The sequence below is a fragment of the Coturnix japonica genome, chromosome 1 (genome assembly GCF_001577835.2).
Source record: "Coturnix japonica isolate 7356 chromosome 1, Coturnix japonica 2.1, whole genome shotgun sequence".
Classification (NCBI taxonomy): Eukaryota; Metazoa; Chordata; class Aves; order Galliformes; family Phasianidae; genus Coturnix; species Coturnix japonica.
The window spans coordinates 123,596,935-123,617,825 of NC_029516.1; the positions used below are offsets into that span (position 1 = coordinate 123,596,935).

Genomic DNA, 20,891 nt, shown 5'->3' on the forward strand with positions numbered 1-20,891 from the left:
TTTTGTCTTTTAAGTCACGGAAAATATAAATATCAGCTTGCCCAGACTGGAGGAAGGAAGATCAATTGAAACATTTTTAGATTGTGAGGTTTTTTTAGGAGGCAGAACAAAACTCAGTCTGCTCAACTTGTATGACTATACATGGTAAAAACAAGCGTGAGCCCAGGTTAATGCATCCTGCAGCCTTTTTTCATGGAGCTGGTGATAACATCCTTAGATGTTACTGCAGAATTCTAGGAAGGCTTTTGTATTACAGTTTAAACTAGGCTGGAGATACCAAGCAGGAAAATGAAGAAATGGTATGGTGGGAAAAAAGTTGGAAAGCACATTCATGGGAGTTGTGGACTGAAATGCGGTGCATTGTGTTTGTAAATGGAATCTATTGGAAAGATATGCAGAGTTTGATGGATGGGAGAAGTTGCAGAATATTTTGGATGTGGAGATAACATTCTTATCTCATTTCAAATGTTGATGAGGCCTTATAAAAAGCTTTGCTGCAGAAATATTTGACCTTGGTATGCAGTCAAGGTATTACAGCTTGTTAACTGACTGATAAACTGCCCTGGAATTTGGTTGACCTGTTCTAAATATGTGGCTATCCAAGCATGTAAAATCAAGGGCAGAAGGTAATGTGGCTGCTGGTGTTCTCAGAAACAATGGAAAGTAAATACAGCAAAGCAGGTTTCTTGTGCAAGGAGTTTCTCTGTGTAAAAAGGTTCAACACAGTGAATATGTGAAGCCTCATCATTTTGGACCACAGTTTATCAGTACAGCATCTGTTTGGCACTGCTTGTCGTGCTTGCTGTTGTTACTGTTGAAGATTTGCAACAGGGAGGTGTTGGAGCCCTGAGGTGTTCAAAAAATGTATAGATGTGGCACTGAGGAATATGGTTAGTGGGCATGGTGAAGAGGGGCTGGGGTTGGACTGAATGACTTAATCATTCTTTGACTCTATGAAGGGATACACATGGCACTGAACTGCAGAATAACTTGGGCTGGAAGGTATGTGGGAGGTGTCTTGTCCAGTCCCCCACTCACTCAAGGTCAGCAGTGACCACACCAGGGGTACTTGGGGCGTTTTGCTTTCATGGCTTGGAAACTGCTGATCCTAACAAAACATCTAGCAATGCCAGCATTCTTTCTTCTAGGCTGGGTTTAGCAAGAATCTGAAATGCAGATGAAGCAATGAGCTTTATGTGACAGTGACATGAAGAATCCCAGCCCTCTGTTGGGGTGCGATCTGAATGTTCACCAGGTTCCCCCTTCCCTTTCTATCTTCTCCTTGTAGGATGGGAGAGAATCATGGAATCATAGAATTACTCAGATTGGAAAAGACCTTGAAGATCATCAAGTCCAACCGCAGCCTAACCATAGTACCCTAACTCTAACAACCTTCTGCTAAATCATATCCCTGAGCACCGCATCCAAACGGCTCTTAACTCCAGTAGGTCTGCTTGATCTTGATGGGGACAGTGGTGCAGTATGCCTCTATGTACTTGGCAGTATGGACTGCCATCTGCTTGAGTAGCAGACTTTAGTAGCAGGAGGGTGACAGAAATACTTGAGCCTGCCTTCAAATGCAGCTTGTACATTTGTTAGCTACATGCTGCATTATCAGAGGTTATTGAGAAGGGTGAATCAAGTTTGCTGCTGGTCAAAGCAGAGAAACTTCCATCAGCTCTGCATGAGTCAGGCCTACCTGGTCCTTACCTGTTTCCACTTGTGTGAATTAAGCACAGATTATCAGAATAGAGCTGGAAATACTGATGCAGCCCATCATGGAAGCATTCTACATTTCAGTAAACCATGAGGTGAGAAGCTAGGGAGAACAAAAGTGGCTGATATTACGCCAAGGGCTTGTTCAAAGCTAGAATGGAAAAAGGTGCTAAGAATGGCAAATTGAAGCAGAGGATTATGCAGTTTTGGGGCAAGGAGGGGGATAATGGAAAAAACAGATAATGTTAGGTTAAGTTGGAGGGTTTTTTTTAGCAGAATACAATAGGTTTTAATGAGAGGGGGAAAAAAGCCAATTAAGTAAATGAAGAAAGCAGTGTTGTGGTTATGGGCTCCTTTTGTTTTCTTTCTAAATTAAAAAAATAAATAAATAAAATAAATGAGGATTAGCCTGCTGGAAATTAATACAGACTGTGTTAGTACAGATGCTTGAGAATCAGGTATGGGAAACACTGAATATGTATAAGTTGGCAGTTATGGTTCACATGCGCTCCAAACTCTAGATGAACTTAATGCATTATGAGCAGTTACTTTCCAGTAGGTATGAAGAACAAGGATGGAGCCAGCACCAGAGGTTTAAAGAAAGGATATAGCAAGGGAAAGTAGGCAGCATGGCTGCTCTGGAGGCTGTGGGACGCAGAGCTGGGTTGGGAAGAGGGGAATGTCTTGGGGCAAAACAAAAGCAGCAGTAAAAATGGTCATTAACTCATAGTTCGTTTCATGATGAAGTAATTCAGCAACCATTAAATGACCCAAACTGTGGCAATATGAAAGCAGAACCAGTGGCAGAGTGGGAAGGGATTCTCCCAGCTCGTTTCTCCTCTACTCACATTATTTTTCAGCAGCTTTGGATTCACATCTGGGAGCTCAGCTGATGGAAATCTGCCCTTGCCCATTCTGTTTGCGCTCCCTGCCCAGCAGCTTGTGTGACTGCGTGAACTAATTTAGGGTACCAATCTGAAGGAGAGCAATTGTGAGGGAAAAGGGATCATTTTCTGGCTGGGTTGGTTCTACAGGTTAATTCACCCCACAAAGGGCTGTGCCATCACACTGGAAAGGACAGCATGTTTTCAGGAAGGGAAGGCCATGTGCTGAGAAAAAGCAAAAGATCATCACAGCACATGCTGTTGAAGAAAAAAATGAAGAACCAAGCTATGAAGAATGAGACTGCAAGTTCTTCAGCAGGTCTGCCTTCTGTATTTATACCTTCATCACTGTTTTGTTGTGACTTGCTGTTCTAGAGGCTCTTTCACGCGTGAACAACATCTGTTGGGAAGTTTCTTTTCCTGATGTGTGGGGTTTTCTTCCTGTTCCCTTGAGCAGGGGAGCCAAGAGGAAGAGCAAGGTTGCAAAACAAGGTGGATACCCAGGAAAAGAGGAGAGTGTTGCTGTTGTCTTTGCAACATTTTATGCTACTGGCCAGTGGGGTACATAAATAAAGTGATAAAAGGAGAACCTGTTATGCTGGCACTGTACAAAACCATGTGCATCTGGAGAGCTGCTGCCTTTGGCTGCCTCCTGGAACAACAAGTCCTAGCTCAGTTCCAGAAAATGTGTGGGGTAGGAACAAAAATGCAAAAGTTATTTAGTTATTAAAGTTATGAACAGGGAAGTGTAAAGTCAGATTCTGTCACAAGGGCCTGGAGTTGTCTCAAATGTACTTCCCCATTCCTGCTTGCCTGTCCACAATGTAGCAAAATGCGGTGGTGCCTTAAAGTGACCAAACACTGCAGCTGCCATAAGCTGCACTTAAGCAGAATCCTAAAAGACAACTTAACAGTATCATTAGTGTGAATGAAGAAGAAAAACGCAGTTTTGTCTCAGTGGATAAAATATTGCAGAGCTTGTAGGAGAGATCTCAAGCATATAAGCCACATTCACTGGGATGTATAATCTGTTTTAAATATGACTTAAATAACAGGAGAGCAGTGACACAATATAGGATGTTAAGTGGAGATGATAGTTTTTACTTACACGAGGTGTTTCATCAGATTCAGTTTCCTTGAATTTGCTTGAAGTCTCCAGGTGACAACTGAACCACATTTGTCAGTGTTATCTGAGGCCTGGTTATCTGAGGCCTCTCTTGCCAGATTGCGAGAGTTTGCTCTTTGCACAGAGAATGCACATTGTTTCAGAGCAAGATAGGAATACAACTGACCTGGCTGAGCATAGTGCTGCTCACACCGAGGAGGAATGATTTCATAAGCCATTTGGCATTGACTGAAGCTTAACTTCTACGCCTATAGTTTCTATGGAGTTTAAGTTCTGAATTGCAGGTCTGTTCAATTACACGGTATGGGAGGGAGACCCAGTCATTCAGCATGAGGTTTGCTGTGCAACAGAAACCTCGTGCCCTGTTTAAAAAGCACTGCAGAGTGCTCTTTGGTATTAATGAAATTTGCATTCCCAAGTTGTACAGTTAAACAGCAGTTGGTGCAAATACACACCCAAGTCAAACAGTAACTCACAGCCAATTATGGTTAGTAGTGCCATTGCTCTGCAGGCCTGCAGAGTGGAAACATAAAGAGTATTTATAAACAAGAAGGTCAAGCCATGTCCCAGGCAAACAGTCCCAAAAGGAGAAAAAAAGAGTCACTAGACAGAGATGAGCAAAGGGCATGATGTGGGAGTTGTCGCTGTGCTGATGCAACAGATGACATGCTCATCTGTTACGGGTTGCTCAGCAAATACAGCCCTGCAGAAACATCAGTTGTGCCAAAGACAAGTTTTTTTTTGCTGACAGGCAGAGCTGTGTGTTCTGATATGGGCTTTTTTATTCTGTATTTCTGGAGGCAAATTTTATCTCATAAGGAGAACTGTGAAGGCAAAGTTAATTGGACTTGTGCCCTTTCATGCTGTTCTGCAACGTCTGAATTTGATGTAGCTTTTGTTTCATTTATTCTTTGTAATCATAGCAGCTTGGAAGCTGCCAGTGACAGGAGCCTGTCTGCACTAAGAAACCGCTTTTCAGAAATGACCACTGTTTATGCAAGTCAGTGAGGTCCCTCAGTGATGACAGTATTGCAGTCCTGCTGTAGATTTTCATCTGCTGCTGTTGCATCTCAGACGTGGGGTTGGCTGGGTTCAGTGCTGAGCAGAATTACTTGACCTAGTGCTCAAACAAAGCAAACAGGAGCAGCTGGCAGGCCCTTCTGGCTCAGGTTCTCAGTGCTGCCAATTACTTTAAGCAATAGTGAGAGCATTTTCCTGGTGTAGACATGGTCATTGTTATGTTTGCAGAAGGGTTATTTATACACAGTGAGTCATGGAAGGGCTGTTCTGATTTGGTGTTCTTCCATCGTCTCTAAAAAAGCAGCAGGACAAATGAATGCCCTGTATAACTTCAGTAACTTCTGGATCTTAGCACTAAGCAACAGTTTGGCTGTGGAGTTGAAAAGATGTTGTGAGCATAGGAACATTGCTCGTTTTCTTTTGCAGAGAAGTTCATAATGGTACTTCTGCCCAGTTAACCCCACAGCCCTGCAGTGCCCTTGTGAGGCCCCATCTGGAGTATTGTGTCCAGGTCTGGAGCCCCCAGCCAAAGACAACTGTTGGAGAGGGTCCGGAGGAGGGCCACAAAGATGATCAGAGGGCTGGAGCATCTCCCCCGTGAAGACAGACTGAGGGAGCTGGGCTTGTTCAGCCTGGAGAAAAGAAGGTTGTAGGGTGACCTTATTGCAGCCTTTCAGTACCTAAAGGGAGCCTATAAACAGGAGGGGAGTCAACTCTTTGAAAGGGTAGATAATAGTAGGACAAGGGGAAATGGTTTTAAGTTGAGGGAGGGAAGGTTTAGGTCAGATGTCAGTGGGAAGTTCTTTGGTATGAGAGTGCTGGAACAGGCTGCCTAGAGAGGTTGTGGATGTCCCATCCCTGGAGGTGTTCAAGGCCAGCTTGGATGGGGCCATGGGCAGCCTGGTCTCATATTAAATGTGAAGGTTGGTGGCCCTGCCTATGTCTGGAGTGTTGGAGATTCATGATCTTTCAGGTCCCTTCCAACCCAGGCCATTCTGTGAATTGCCCAGATCTTGCACTGCTGGCGGATGCTGGAATCCAGTAATTGAGTTTGCTGCATCAAAAAGTGCTTCTATACTAAGCATGTGTTTGTGTGGCAAGGGTGGGGGCTGTAGTGCTTAAATCTCTGCAGAGAAAAGGCCTCTTGAGCTGAACTGCAACCAGCCTGCAAGGACCTGTCTGGAGGATGGGCGTACTGCCATGCTTTCCACATGGCTGGAAGGGTGGAGGCCTGCAGACACCAGGCACTTCCTCGTCTCAAACCCATTTCTCCTTCTCTACCTGAGAGCTGTGCTGAGTTGTACTGCTGGGGGCAGATGATGTGGCATGTGTTAACACTGGTAGACAAGTGGGAACCAAGCAGAGAATATGTTGGGTCACAAGAGGCAGGGCTGGCAGTATATTTTGGTGGACTGGTCAGGGGCAGACAGAGTTGTGAAACCATCTCTGGTGAGGGTTGGTTTCTTTTGAAGGTTGGTACTCCTCTGAGGCATCAGTATAGAAGCCACAGTGGTCAGAGTTAACTAACTTGCATTTGAATCCAGGGAATCCTGACTGGGTTTCTGGATAGTGAGCCTGAAGTCTAAGGTGACTAGTTGAGAGATCAACAAAATGCCAACAGAGAATATTCTTATTAACAAGCCTCAGAGCATTTCTCCTGACATTCTTGTTGGATCCCAAAAACAGAACTAAAGACTTCTGGTGGAGGGATGATGAATCTGAGATTTCTGTTAGGGACATGATGTATATAGGGCTGAGGGTTTTCATCTTCCTCAACATCTGCGGGTCATTAAGACATTACAGCGCAGAAGTCTGACAAGACATTGTAGAATTGTTTATTTTTCTTGGACCCTCAAGATAGAACTGAAATCTTCTTGCAGAAAGAAAATGAGTCTGAGACTTCTTCTGTCAGAGACATGATCTGTACCGGGCCAAGGGATTTCATCTTCCTCAGTGCTCGTGGGTCAGTAAAACATTACAGAAGTCTGAGAAGGCATTACAGAATTGCTCACTCACACTGGAAACAATGCATGTCTGGCTGTCCTGTGCAAGTTAGACACGAGATGAATCTTTAACTGGGCAAACTTCTGATCAGTTTGGTTTTCTGTTTTGTTGGTGGTGGTCTTCTTTTTTGTTTGCTTTACACCTTTGCTTTCACTGATTTCAAGCAGTTAAGCAGTCAGCTGTGCGTATGAAGGCTCCTAATTCTTGTCCCGTGAATGTAGAAAAAGTAGTTCTTGCCAGTGTCTGGATTATCCTAGCGGTGGTGGTGAAATACATCTGCACATTTTTGTGATGAATATTGAATGAAAGGGAAATAATAACTATATATGTGGTATATTTCATCATTTGCAGCTATCTTTTTGAGTGCTGGCTGATTTTCAGTTTGTGGCTATGGCTTAGCTGGATGCTTATCTGAATAATCTGAATATTCAGACTGCATAGTTGTACTTTTCTTTTGACTCTATTTTTTGACTTGTCTTTTCCAAACCTAAGCCTTAAAATAAAATAATAAATAAATAGGATTGGGAAATGTACTGAGCTGTGAACTCCTCACTCAGTTTCTTAACCCAAAGAGATATTATAAAGCTCAGCCTCAAAAGATGCTGTCTATCACCTTTGTATTGGAACTGAAAATCAGACTGTGGGCTGCTTCTGCCGCTTCTTTGTTGAGCCTTTCATGATTTAGACTGTATATTTACATGGCACTTTTCAGTTAACTGGGGCATATTTTCCAGAAATGATTGATTTGTTTTTTTTTTTTTATAGAGGATGGCAGCAGTGAAAACCTCTTTGTTTATATGACCTTGACAACCAATTGATTGCATTAGACAGTCCAGGTCAAACTGAATCACACTATGTGCCTATCAGTGTTCTTCGTATACATTTGTATATATGCATGATCTTCTGCAAAGATCTGTAATAAGAGGATGTAATAAAAGATGTAGTTTCTAATATTGCACATCATGGTCCAAATTAATTTTGTAGAATATATGACATTTACTGTCCCAATCTCTCTGTGTGATAATGAAATTCCTTCATTCACCTTCCACGAGGTGATGTAGTGGGCAGCATGACAGTGGATGTTGTTGGAGTTGTAAGTTATTAAATGTTACAAAAGTAAGATGTACCCTTTTCCCTTTTATTTTTGTGGCTACTGTGTCAAGTGCTCTGACTCAGCAGAGGAGGAACAGGGTGACCAAGTTGTTCTGTACCTGCCCTCTGGTTTTCATTCCTAGATCCATCTTCCTCTCTGTACCTTGCAGTGAGCACCTTTGCCCCTGAGATAGTGGTGAGGTGGCTTAATGCTCAGTCACTGCTATTGGCAGGTCAGCTGTCCAGCCATGCACTGAGATAGGAGCTGATGTTTCTCACTATCCTTGTGAGACAGATCTATGACCACTTGTTTCTTCTGGCTCACAATGAAATAAATGAGGACGTTTATGTTTGGATCTTGTTTAACAGCTGCTGTACAAGACCACCAAACTAACAGCAGCTGTTAAACACCAGTAGAATGACAATAAAAGCAAGTATAATTCAATAAATCTTTGCTCTTTTTTTTCTTTTCTTTCCTCCTACAGGAATATTTTTACCCGAAATACTTGGGTGAGTCGCAGCTTTTACGTTGTTACCTCGTATGTGTGTGGTACCTGGCACTGGAGTGTGTCACAGCTGAAGCTCTTCTAAGGAAAGCAATGGAAACCAGAACTGCAATAAGCATGGGTTCCTAATTTTAAGACTTACTCTACATTTGTATGTGGTTTTAAGGGCTTTTTTAAAACTTATATTTGCATAGATTGTGTGTTTTGTGTGTGTTAAAATGTTGCATTTATTATTTGTAGCCTCTAGAACTGGTAAATAATTTAGTCTTCCACTTTCATCCCTTTTAAATTATCTTAGCTATTAATTGATCTCCGTATTATAAAATGTTATTGATTGGTCCACTGGCTTTTTCTACCGACTGTGTCATCGTTGTGCCATTGTACTGCTTTCTATTTGTGTTTAACCTGTAGCATTTAAAAGCACAAGTTCCAACAATCTGAGAAAACCCCATGTACCTTTTAGATTCAGAAGAGATTTACTAGGCCAGATTTGAGTAGCTACTAGTATGCATTTATAGTGTCATCTGGTAAAATGATCATTCTCTTCAGATGACTTATAACTCCACTGTACATCAGAGCTAAAACATGTTTATGAACTTAGGAAGTCAAAGACATCTGAGAGGTTATACTATTGCATAGGTTTTGCATACGCCCTCCAAAACCTTGCTTAGTGAAACATCAGCAGGCTAGATATCTTTTTACATGCTTTTAACAGCCGCCATGTAATTATTGTAATAATACCAATTTTGTTTTCTCTTCTTCAGCTTGTATTCACAAATATGGGTCGCCATATACAAGAAGTCCAGACTTCCTTACATGCGTACATAGTAAGCATTTTTGTTTTCTATGTGGTAGCTAAATGTTCTCTTGTGCTCCCTGAAATACTGAAACCAGGCCAGTCACTTACATTTTTAACTAGTATTTAATACTGTTCTTCCTGTTTTCTATGCTTGACCTTCCATACTGATTGTCTAATCTGAGCAACAGAGCGAGGCTTTTTTACTTTTAGAACCTTTTGCCTTTTCTCCCTCATCACTCAGTGGTTTGATATTTTATGATTCAGGACATTTATTTCCTACCACTTCCCTAATGTTTGGATGAACTGAGAAGCAAGAGGGACAAGTTGTAAGTTATACCATAACGTTGTACTCTGTGCTAGTCCTTTAGTTTCCTTTTGAATGCTAACTTGTCTTTCCCCCATTAAATAACCTTAACAAAGTGTAAGCCAGACTCATGTCAGACTTTTGACAGCTTTGAGTAGGAGGTCCTTTGCACTCATCACATGATTATGCTGTAGGTTTTACAGCTTTTAAATCTTCAAATCAATTTGGAGGTCAATCTGATATCTGTGTAGAAGGGAGAGAGGAATTTGCTCATTGCTGACACTAGGGATTGGTGGATCAGTAAATTGTGAGACCTTTCCAGTTCCCTCTTGAGTTTAGCAGTGCTAAAGGTACCATGTAAATATTCTCTTAAAGATTCTTAACATACTATGGAAGCAGATCAGTGAAAACGGTGAGAACACCATGCACACATGTTTTTACTTTCATTTTTGTCCCTGCCGTTCAGACTTTTACTGTGACCGAGTTGGATCATTCTTATGTTCAGACCATTGCTACCAAAGCAGGATCAGGATTTTGTCAAGCTTTCATACTTATGAGCACTCTATTCTGAAGAGTGAATTCCAGAGTTAATAAGTGGTGTGTCTAGACTTGTCTTCACGTAATGCACTCACGTATCAGTCACAGAAGTTGAAGCCAATGGAATGGGAGCTCTCAGACCTGAGGTACCTGTGTGTGTGTGCTATGCAGACTAATTCAATGTAGGATATGGGGCTGGGTGTTTCCCTTTGCTCCTGTGCATAGCACACCAGGGAGGTGGGAATTGCTGCTGCAAATGGTGGCATTGGCTGGGAACACTGGTTCTAAATAGCTGATCTGTGCTTCAGAGACAGAAGTCTGAAGGGGGAGGATATTTTCTGTGTTATGAAAAAAATGAGAGCTGAGTAATTGTTTTTAGGGATTCAGTCCACTGGAGATGCGGTGGTTTGGCAATAAAATGACAATATTTTCCCCCATTAAAATACTAAAATATTTTTAAGTGGCTGAGTTTTGGCTGGCCATTGTTAATTCACAGGAAAAGGAGCCTGAAATGCGCTTGGAAAAATGACAGACCTTGTGCTTAGCTGATTCCAACATGCCTTATTTTTCCTAGACGCTGCCAAAAGGCTGTGTAGCTCTCCAGGGTTGTGCCTGCGAGACACATTGAAGTGTGATGTTTCTTAACAGTCTCTTTCTCTTCTCAAAACAAGGTAGTGGAAGGCTCTTCTAATCTGACATGAAGGGACACTGCATAACCCAGCAGATGGAGGGTGTATCGTTTATGCTAGAAATAAGGTCCACATATTAATTGTGTTAGTGGATAGGCACCTTACTGGGGTATTTGAATGATCTGTTTCATAGGATCTTTAGATTGGGGCTGCAGGTAGATGCAGGTGTTTCCAGCACAGGTGCCTATGGCTGTGTAAGTCCCGTTATAGTCAGTGGAGTCAGAGTAAGTCTGTATGTGGCTGTATAGTGATGCCACTGACCAACTTATGTCTGCTCTAGGGAGAGCGAGATCACCTTATGGACTCCATAGTACTGACTAGATCTCCACTGACTGCAGACAGAACTCAGACGTTTGCTTCACACATAGATATTTGCTTTACACATAGATAACTATATTCTGATCTGCAGAGGTGGATTTTTTTCTAAAGGAGGTATTGTGGGTCAGCTAGGATTCAGGGATTTGATTCTGCAAGAGTTTGGAAAGTGCTACAAGATTTTTTGGAAACCCAAGTTACATCTGACCTTAAAAAAACAATGAGATTTTTGTTATGTGTTGAGTGTCGTAATCTTTGTAACCTAGCATTTTCCAAATGATGTTTTAATTTGTGCCATTTATTAATATCAAAATACTAGTTCAGCGTGCAGGATTAGGAACTGGAAGCAGCAGTGACTGTACTCAGGGAGTCTTGTTTCCGCATGTACTTGTGAAATGGAAACAACATTATTCTCTGTCTGCAATTAGGAGACATATATGTGCTATCAGACATAGACCAAAGCACACAAAGTGTCACTTATTTATTACTTTTAATACTTTTACTGAAGTCTGAGTAAATCAATGGGAACAAGAGCTTTTTTCTCTTATAATGGTGTAAATCAATGTCAGTGAAGCTGGTAGAAGTGCACAGCTGTGAAGCCACAGGGAGTGCATAGGACTGTCTTGTGTTTTCAAATGCTCATGAGAAGAGGAGCAGACTATCAGCACATTATTGATGGAATAGAAAGATTTTATTATTATGCAATATTATTTTCCATCTGGCTCTGCAAGACACATGAGAATCCAGTTTAAGAGGAAGAGTTGAAGAATGAGGATGCTCAAGACAAGCCCTGTTGACCTGTGTTGGCTACCAACACAGTTGACTGACAACATTTGCCATGTCTGGGTGGATTGGTTGGTGCTTCTTCAAAAAGACTTGGCTTACCATCTGTAAACTGTTCTATTTACTGTATACAAATTCTGATCTACCCAAGAAAAAGAGCTGCTCTGTGACGGGTCATCCTCACTTTAACCACTGCCTCTGGTGGTGTGTCTCTGGGCAGGGGTTTACCTGGATTATTCTGATGGGCATGTGCTGGAGGCAGCCCACATGACTGTGTTGTATTTTATGTGGCACTTCTTCTACCTTGTTTGTGACTTTGCTTCAACTCTGCAAAGCTGGAGTGGTGAGGAAGAAAAGTAATGTGACCTAGTTTGTGCTGAGGAGATGATTGTTTCTGTGAGGCTCTTACAAGTTGAGTTTGTATGCTTGTCCTGTAGGGTTACTCAGGCTCTAGTTTCTGAGCATCAAGATGAAATACTGAAAATACACATTTCTTTGACAGGATTTTAGTCACATTCCATCCCAGAACAGCCCTCTGGTTCTCTCTTCCCTTGTCCTCTGTAGAGCATTTTGTTGGGGCTCGGGATGAGTTATTATCTGCTCAGTGATGTAGCCCCCAGTTAGGAGCTAAAGCTGTGCTAGTGTCAGAGGAGGAGAACCTGAAGAGAGGAAGTGGCTGGAGCTGTGTTTTGGTAGAGGTGGGTGAAATCATGAAACTGAGTTAAGTGCCCTACAGAGAAAGGAATGGCAGACATTTTTATATTGCACATTGTGATAAATGAAGAATGGACAGCAAATAAGAAATGAGTTCTCCACAATAACCTGGATAAACTGCCACACTAACTAAACTATCTTCAAGTGATTTGGTGTCTGTAGGGTTTAGGTTCGTGTAATGTAGATGGGGCTGTCCACATTTCTCTGCCTAACGTAGCACCAGCCCTAACAGCTGTCCAAAGCACAGCTCAGAAGTCCAAAAGGCCCATGGGCACAGTGGTGAACAGAGTGCAGTAGGAAGAATTGTGTAAGGCTGCTAATGTTGCACATAAATAATACTTCTAAAATATTGTTTTGACTGCATATTGCACTTCCCATGAAGTTTCTCTAATAATTTTTACAGCAGAATGAGTCAGATGTCTGTACTTTGTCATTGAAATCAATGTATTTTGTCTAAGCAGTGGACATGGTTCTTGGCCCAGTGTAGAGAGCTGCTGCTAATGAGGTGATACAAACTTACCTTTTTGTAAAACCTTTTGTATAGCCTTCCTTTTATCTGGGCTGAATGGGGTTCTGCTGAGTTGTAAGCATGTGTTGCCAGGACTGGGACTGTAGAAGGTGTTGCTAATGACAGCAGTCCTTCCCCTAAAGGCTGTTAGCTGCAGCAGCTGTGACAGCTTCAGTCTCCTCCACCAAAACGACTGGGTAGAGTCACTGCTTTGTAGCACTGCCAACCCCACTCTGGCATGAGAAACTGCCACATCTGCTCACCAAAAGAGAAGCCCAAGCATCATGTGTTCATGTCTTAGGACTTCCTTTTTAAATGTATCCTGCACTGCTTCTTCTGGTTAAGGCTGTGAAAACAGTTTATACCTTTACAGTCTTAGGTTGCAAGTTCTTCTGATAGTGATTCTCTGTTGGTATTCAAGTGTCTTGATTTTTAGTAAGAGCTTTCATCATTGACCTCAATGCATTGCTCTGTTTTGTTCTGTGTTTGTTTTTAATTCCTTTTGTAAATCAGATTTGCCAAATCAGTGTTCTCCTGATCCTTGTTACAAAGAGGGGACTGTCAGGTGTGAAGATCTCAAGGGGGACTTCTATTGTGAATGCAAACGTGGATGGCAGGGAAAAACATGTGATAAAGGTAATGAGTGTTTTGTTATCTTTCAGCTCTGTAACAGCGATGTGTTCGGTTTTGCTATATTTTAAATTAGTCACTGATACTGTGATGCTCAGTTCAAAAGTCATAGCACTGAACCTGCATTACACACCACTCATACTTTAGCCCTTATAGAAATCATATAACCGCCTGTCAGCATTTTTACAATGACTTTAATGGACTTCAGCTTGCTGTTGACAAGGAAATCTAACAGGTTATGCCCCAGCTTCCTGTCCCATTCCTCTGAAAAGGGCAGCACAAGTGAATTGGTGGTTGCTTTGCAGATGCAGCTCCCTCAACTGATGCAGTTAACGCTGTGGTAACAGAGGGCAAATTCTAGACCCTGTTAAATTGTCCTATTTGCCCATTTCCTTGCAGTAGCAACAGACAGTTCTGGTAGCTGGTTGTCATTTCTTGCTAATGCACGAACTGTTGACATTAGTCTTCTAAATCCCTTCTCAGTGGTGCAGAATGATTCCAAGTCCGCTCATAGAATAGCTTAGATTGGAAGGAACTTCACAGCCCACTTAGCCCCAACCCCTGCCATGGGCAGGGCTGTCCCCCACCAGCTCAGGCTGCCCAGGGCCCCATCCAACCTGGCCTTGAGCACCTCCAGGGATGGGGCACCACAGCTTCTACTACAGCTTCTACTCATGTTCCACTGTATAATCCTATCAAGTCCAAAGAGAATATTCAGGCAGAGTATTTTTTCATGCAGTATGTTCCAAGCCCAAAGAGGTTTTCTGTATTCTGTAATGAAATACTGAGTAATTCCTCCTGTTCTTCTCTGATTCCTGTTTTTTTTTTCTGGCTGTCAGGGCCGCTGCTGTTCTGTCTGCCAAAATTAAATGGCTGCCATAAAGCACATCCAGCCAGTCCAGGACTGTGGCCACTAAGCAGCAGATCCAAATCCTGTGTTCCCATTGTGAATATTGTGGTGAAATTATAGGCTCACTCACAAGCAGTGTATTTAAGTATTTGAGGCAGTTGATCCATCGGCTCTCAGCAGCCTTGAGAGCTTAGCAACTGGCCAGTCCGAAGCATATCCCCCTCTTTTTCATACAAAACACCATGAAATTGCTGTTCTACCTATCAGCTGACTCCAGAGTCCCTTATGCAGACAGGACATTGTGAGCAGGTAGGGCACACAGAAGGCTCTCCTGAATCAAGCAGGCCTTTGCTGCTGGTGTCAGTGGAGCACAGTAGCTGTGAGCTTACTATTTCTTATGTTGTCTTGTGCTCTGTAGTAGTGAGGATATCTTTTTGTGTTGTTTAATAACAAACTTGATTGTACAATCATAAAAATTAATATATGTAAGTATATGAGTAATATATGTTCTGCAAGCATATTCTTCTTCACCTCCATTGGCTGAAGATACTCTGCTACACTGTCTGACCTATGGGGGGGAGATTCAGTTACAGCTCCTGCTCTGTCTTTTCTCTTATCAAATGAACTCAAGCCAATGCACTTGAAGTGCTTAAATGAAATCTCTGTGCTTCTTGTAACCATCGGGTTGCAGATGTGATAGTGTTCCTTGTTTGCTCTTTCCCCTTCTCAGCTCCTTACCCCACTCTCGCTCCTCAGATCATGTCAGAGGTGAAAAGCTGACTGCAGTACTTTCTTTTGGTGCAGATATCGATGAGTGCAAAGTGCAGCATGGTGGCTGTAACCAGATCTGCCTCAACAAGCTCGGCAGCTACCGCTGCTCGTGCTACAGTGGTTATACTCTTAAAGACAGCAAAACATGTGAAGGTAAGCCTTCCTGTCCTGCCTCCCAGCCCAGCAGAAGCTGAGGTCTGGGATGGTAGCAGATGCTCATGTTATCACTGTATCCTGCTTTCTCTGTGGTCCTACCACACTGCTCTCCAGTGCCCCAGTACAGGCTGGATTCACAGAGGTCTGTGGCTGGGGTTGTGCTAAATCAATGTAGCTGATCAGTCCTTGTATCCCGACACTGAGAGGAGGAAGGACAGCCCAGGTGTGTTGCTACACTCCTTCCCAATCTCATGAGTTGTGGTATATGTGATTTTTGTTTTTAGTTTGCGTATTTGTTGTTTCATTTTTCTAAATCTAGATAAGTGCAGCAGCACGAAATTAACTGAGATATGTGAAGACAGATAAATGCGCTGCCACTGATTGTTAATAACTGCAGAAAGGCCCCAGTGAAGGCATGCCACTGTTTTGACATGGCAGCTGGGAGCAGAATGTGGGGATCTGAAGTAAATGTCTGAAATGGTGGAGTGAATTTACGTAACAGAACTTGGGCAACTGAGATTGTAAAAGCGTTAAGGAACTGCGTGCTGAGACACACACACTCATGAGTGATCACAGATAGCTGTCAGTGTTTTTTGTGTCTTGAGAAAAACAAGTCTGCATATATACCCCTTATGAATGCAGTGACACAGTTCTGAGCAGTTCACGTACCAGACTCAACGTATTCATGCTAACAGACTAAAAGAGCAGGATTTTGTTTCTGTGTCACTTCTGCAGTCAGGAGAGATGATGGTGTGGCCTACATGGCATCCGTTCTGATGTGCACAGACATTCAAATGAGCTGAGTTAGCTTTGTATTGCAGTGTTCATTAGAACACTGTGAACATCTCACACAAGCTATGTGTCCATGCCCAGGCATCATGTTGCTGGTGTTAGCAGCAGACGCAATTAATTCTATCTGGGATTTTTAATAGCATTTTAATGCTTTTGTGCATTTTGACAGTTTCTGGTAGTTAATTCCTATCATTTTGTGCATACACGACAACATCAGTTTTTGCCTGTTGATTTATAGACTGGACTATAGATAGACTACCGTAGACTACTTCAAATACATGGGAAAATCACAAAGTGTAAGATGCGGTTGTAGTTTTAAGATGTGTTAGAAAGCAAAGGTAAATGTGAAATTCTATACTACAGATGTTTTTCCAGTACCAGGATTTTGCTGAGTATTAGTTACCAAGTTAGAAAAGCATTTGTCTGCTTTTACAGACCTCCAGTTCCAGTCCATTGCCTGCCTTGGTAGGCACAACAACCACACAACATCTCTCAGACAAGACTTGTTCTTTGTGACAGTCCTTCTTCCTCAGTTCCCCTTTACTAGCGCAGATCAGCAGATTTGGATTTCAGTTTTGTGAATGTGCTGAAGGAAGAAAAAGTGGTTTGCTCATCTTTGTACAGAAATCTCAGCTCCACAGACTGAGTGCTGCTTCTGTGTTTTAATAAAAGTCTTACTGCTTTTCCTCATTTCCTGCTTTTTAGCCCTCAGTTTCAGTCCCATGGACAGAGTGGGTTTTTTGGTTTAGCACAGGGTTGCTTTGTTTCATTTCCAGGCTCATTTTGCATTGTCCTTTCCAATGGTGTTTGATGGCTTAAAGAAAGAAGCAACAACTGGTTTTGAAAGCCTGACATCATCCCTTATGTCTAGCTGAACCCTAGAGGTAGATCCTTAAAGATACTGGTTTTTCATTTACCAGAATAGAGCGATCGCTTGAGCCTGAGCCCACTCCGGTGTGCAAACAGTTGAAGTGATTTTACTCATCTGATGTAGTGTTGTTTAATTACTTGTTTTGCAGACATAGATGAGTGTGCAGCATCAGCAGACATCTGTGGAGAAGCTCTCTGTAAAAATCTGATAAGCTCATATGAATGTGTTTGTGATGCAGGCTACAGGTATGATGAGCAGAGAAAGACTTGTGATGGTAAGCTCATGAAATAACGCATTAACGTTGTTACGTGCTCTAAAGCTATTAAAGAAATAACCAGAAATGGATCGTCAGGGCTCAGTAAAAATTTTTTTTAGGTCTTACTGCCTTTCAGTAGTTGTGAGCAACACACTGAGCTTGCAGTGATTTTTAGTGCATGAACCAATCTGTATGGGGCAGAATACTGAGATTTCTTGGACTTAGGAGAAGTACAAGATCCAATGGATGCTCAAAAGTATCTGTGCGTGTTGCTGTATCTCCTTGTATACTGTGATATAGTAAGTATTGTCTATGGATATGGAGCACATGAGCATGGTCAGATGAAAGATGCTACAAAATAACACTTCTAACTCCTTTTTTTTAACCAAATAATTCATGTTCAGATAAATTTAATAGCTGTGTTCTCTCTTCTTTGCTGGTCTTTGTAGATATAAATGAATGTGAAGAACAGCTGTGTGAACAGACGTGTGTCAACTTGCCAGGGAGTTATACTTGTCATTGTGATGGCAGAGGGGGAGTAAAACTTTCCCAGGACATGAATACATGTGAGGTATGTCAGACTTCATTCGTATAATGCCGAATGGCCCTTTAATGTACTTTGCAATTGATTATAACTGATGAAGCACTGGACCAAAGCCATTTGAGCTGAGTGACCAGCAGGAGGGAGTCAGATTGCCAAGGGTACATGAGCTGGGGACAGTGGCTTACCTGGTAAAATGGAGGGGTCTTGTTAGCCCTTCATGGAAGTCTTTTCATTCATAGTCTCTCTTCTTAGGCTTCTGCCATGTACCTTAGTTCTACAAACAAAAATATTTTAATTACCTCCAGGGATGAGGAATCCACAATTTCCCCTTGCAGTGCTTGACCAGGATAGCCCAGCCAGCCCTCTGTTTAGCCACCTGTTAGCTCTAGCTGCACAAACTGATCTGAGTTAGGCCTAGTAGGACCAAGAGCAAAGGTCTCAGGGCATACGATGTAAGTTGCAAAACAGCACTAGGGCTTTATACATCCTCAGTCCAGGCATTTGATGGGGTTCAGTGGCAAAGGCTCCTGTATAAACCAGCAAGAGCTAGTGATTTTGCTGGCACTGAGTTGCAGTAGAAAACATATGCTGTGAATGTGATTTAATTTCACAACAGGAAAGCATTCAATCAAGGCAAAGAAGAGAAGTGAGGGAAGGAAAGGTGAAATGTTCCCAGAACTAAAACAGATATTTTGAGAATAAAACTGTTAAAGTGCCTTAGCCTGATGTTTGTATAGCAGCTGTGTGTTTGAGAAAAGAAGGCATACTGCTTAATGCTCATCCTGTCATGTGAAAAGAGTAAGTGCTCAAAAAATGTGTTTTGATTATAGAACATAATACCATGTGTGCCTTTTGCTGTTGCAAAAAGTGTTAAATCCTTATACCTGGGGAGGATGTTTAGTGGAACTCCTGTCATCAGACTGCGCTTTAAGAGGAAACAACTGACAAGGTGAGGACAATTTTGAAGGACAGCTGAATGTGCTGGCCAGCTTTGATGCATGTCACTAAAGTAATGATTGTTTCATTATGGAGTCCTGTTTTGCAAAACATTATCCAAACCAGTAATTGAGAAAGGCAGTCTTGGCCACAGAGCTCCTCAGATAATTACTAAAGTACTATAATGTATTTCTTATTCTTTATGCCATTTTATAATCCATCTTCACAGCTTAAGTCTTTCAAGAGTGCATTGAAAGCTAGTATGTTTTAACAGACCAAAACTGCTAGAGCTGATGCTATCTGTATGGAAAGTACTCGGTGGTTTTTGAACTCTGCATAACTAATTTATTTCTTGACACCTGTGCGGTCAGACTTGTGGCTGAGTTCGACTTTAGAACCTTTGATCCTGAAGGTATCCTTTTCTTTGCTGGAGGCCATCGAGACAGCACTTGGGTAGTCTTGGCTTTGCGCAAAGGACGGTTAGAGCTGCAGCTGAAATACAGCGGAATAGGCCGCGTGACCAGCAGCGGACCACTCATCAACCATGGCATGTGGCAGACAGTGAGTATGAACCGCTTCTGGGACATTAACTTTCTTTGCACCTTCCTTCTGGGCTCTGCTAAGCATGGTTAGACTCCATGTACTTGTATTTTGGAGAAGCTGCTTTTCCGGCCTATTCATTTGAGCTTCTGTTTGCACACATTGCCCATGAAAAGGCGAAAATGGGGTACTATTCCAAAGAAGTCAAATCTTACTTTATATCCAGTGTAAACTAGACAGCATCACTGGTTTGCATTTCATGTTACTTTGATAAGATGCCCTCTGGTTGGGGTTTGGCAAGGAGCAAGATGAAGATCTTTTAAGGAAGTCTCTGAGGGGAGTCATTTTTGCCTATGATATGTGTGTTCATTGTGGGTTATTTATTGGTTTAGTGATGGGGCTTGGCTCTGGGCCTTGGCATAATAGATCTCTATTATGCTACAGTATGTATTTTTTAACTCTTCAATCTTGCTTACAAACAAAACATTCAATTTCCCTTGTAAATTTATTGGGGTCTGTTTCAAAGATCAGTCCTGCTAATTCGCTGTATGATTCGCAGTATGGTGAATATAATTGCCTGCACAGGGAAGATGGTGGTAGGAGATGTGAAAAGCAAAACTGATGCCGCTCAAATGGCTTAGGAGTTACAAAAAGTTGTTATTACCATGCTAAGCCACTTAAGACAGGAGTGTAACATGCTTGTTGAGTGCCAGAATTATGAAGGAATTACGAACTTTCCTGTACTAGTTTTGGTGGGAGATATCAGAAGCGTATTTTCTGTCTTCAAGTAGTGCAGAATGTTCAAACACTTGAGAGCTGCAGAGTAAATAGTACAAAGGCTGTGTTTGCTTCCTTCTGGGAGAGAAGGGAGTATGATAAAACTAATTATGGTTTTTAGGCAGCAAGTACAATTGCTGGTCTCCTGCCAGTCCTCAGTGCCAGGGCTCTTATCTCCGTGCACAGTCATACCCAAGAAGTTGGCTGAGTTGCTGCAGTGGTGTGCTTGGTTTGCTTTTCTGTAGAGTTCATAGAATCATGGAATATCCCAAGTTGGAAGGAGCCCATAAGGATCATAAGTTTCAGCTCTTGGCCCCACACAGCACTGTCCACCATTCAAACCCTGTGTCTGAAACCACTGTCCCGACTCTCCTTGAATGCAGACAGATAGCCCTGTGGGTGCTATGGTGTCTGTGTTAGTGACCAGCAGCCACACAGTGATGGGACAGAGGTGCCACCAACATCCAAGTTGCTATTTTATTGGCTATTTAAAAGCGAATGATATAAAAAAGCAATGGCTCTTGATCTTGAACAAAAGTTACATCCTCTTATGGAAATCCTAAGGCATTTTGCAGAGTTCAGGCCAATATTTCTATGTAGGTATACTCTGTGTTGATCTGTCCTAATCTACTTCTAGGTGATTATTCCCAGCACTGAAAACACAAACAAGCAAGCCTCAAAAAGAGCTCTTAATACAGTGATGTATGTGTAATCCAGCTGAATGAGGTGGCATGTGTAATCTGCTGAGAGCAGATAATGCAGTCACCTTTT

The 20,891-nt window shown here is 42.2% G+C and overlaps 1 protein-coding gene across 1 annotated transcript in view; it reads left to right on the top strand.

Annotated features, from left to right (window-relative positions):
- GAS6 (growth arrest specific 6) overlaps positions 1 to 20,891 on the top strand; it is a 31,240-nt gene that overhangs the window by 4,471 nt on the left and 5,878 nt on the right. The window contains exons 3-10 of the mRNA XM_015849516.1: positions 8,328 to 8,352; positions 9,113 to 9,175; positions 13,511 to 13,633; positions 15,282 to 15,401; positions 17,216 to 17,341; positions 17,773 to 17,894; positions 18,698 to 18,816; positions 19,175 to 19,364. Coding sequence (XP_015705002.1) covers positions 8,328 to 8,352; positions 9,113 to 9,175; positions 13,511 to 13,633; positions 15,282 to 15,401; positions 17,216 to 17,341; positions 17,773 to 17,894; positions 18,698 to 18,816; positions 19,175 to 19,364 — 888 coding nt within the window. The remainder of the gene's footprint in view (positions 1 to 8,327; positions 8,353 to 9,112; positions 9,176 to 13,510; positions 13,634 to 15,281; positions 15,402 to 17,215; positions 17,342 to 17,772; positions 17,895 to 18,697; positions 18,817 to 19,174; positions 19,365 to 20,891) is intronic.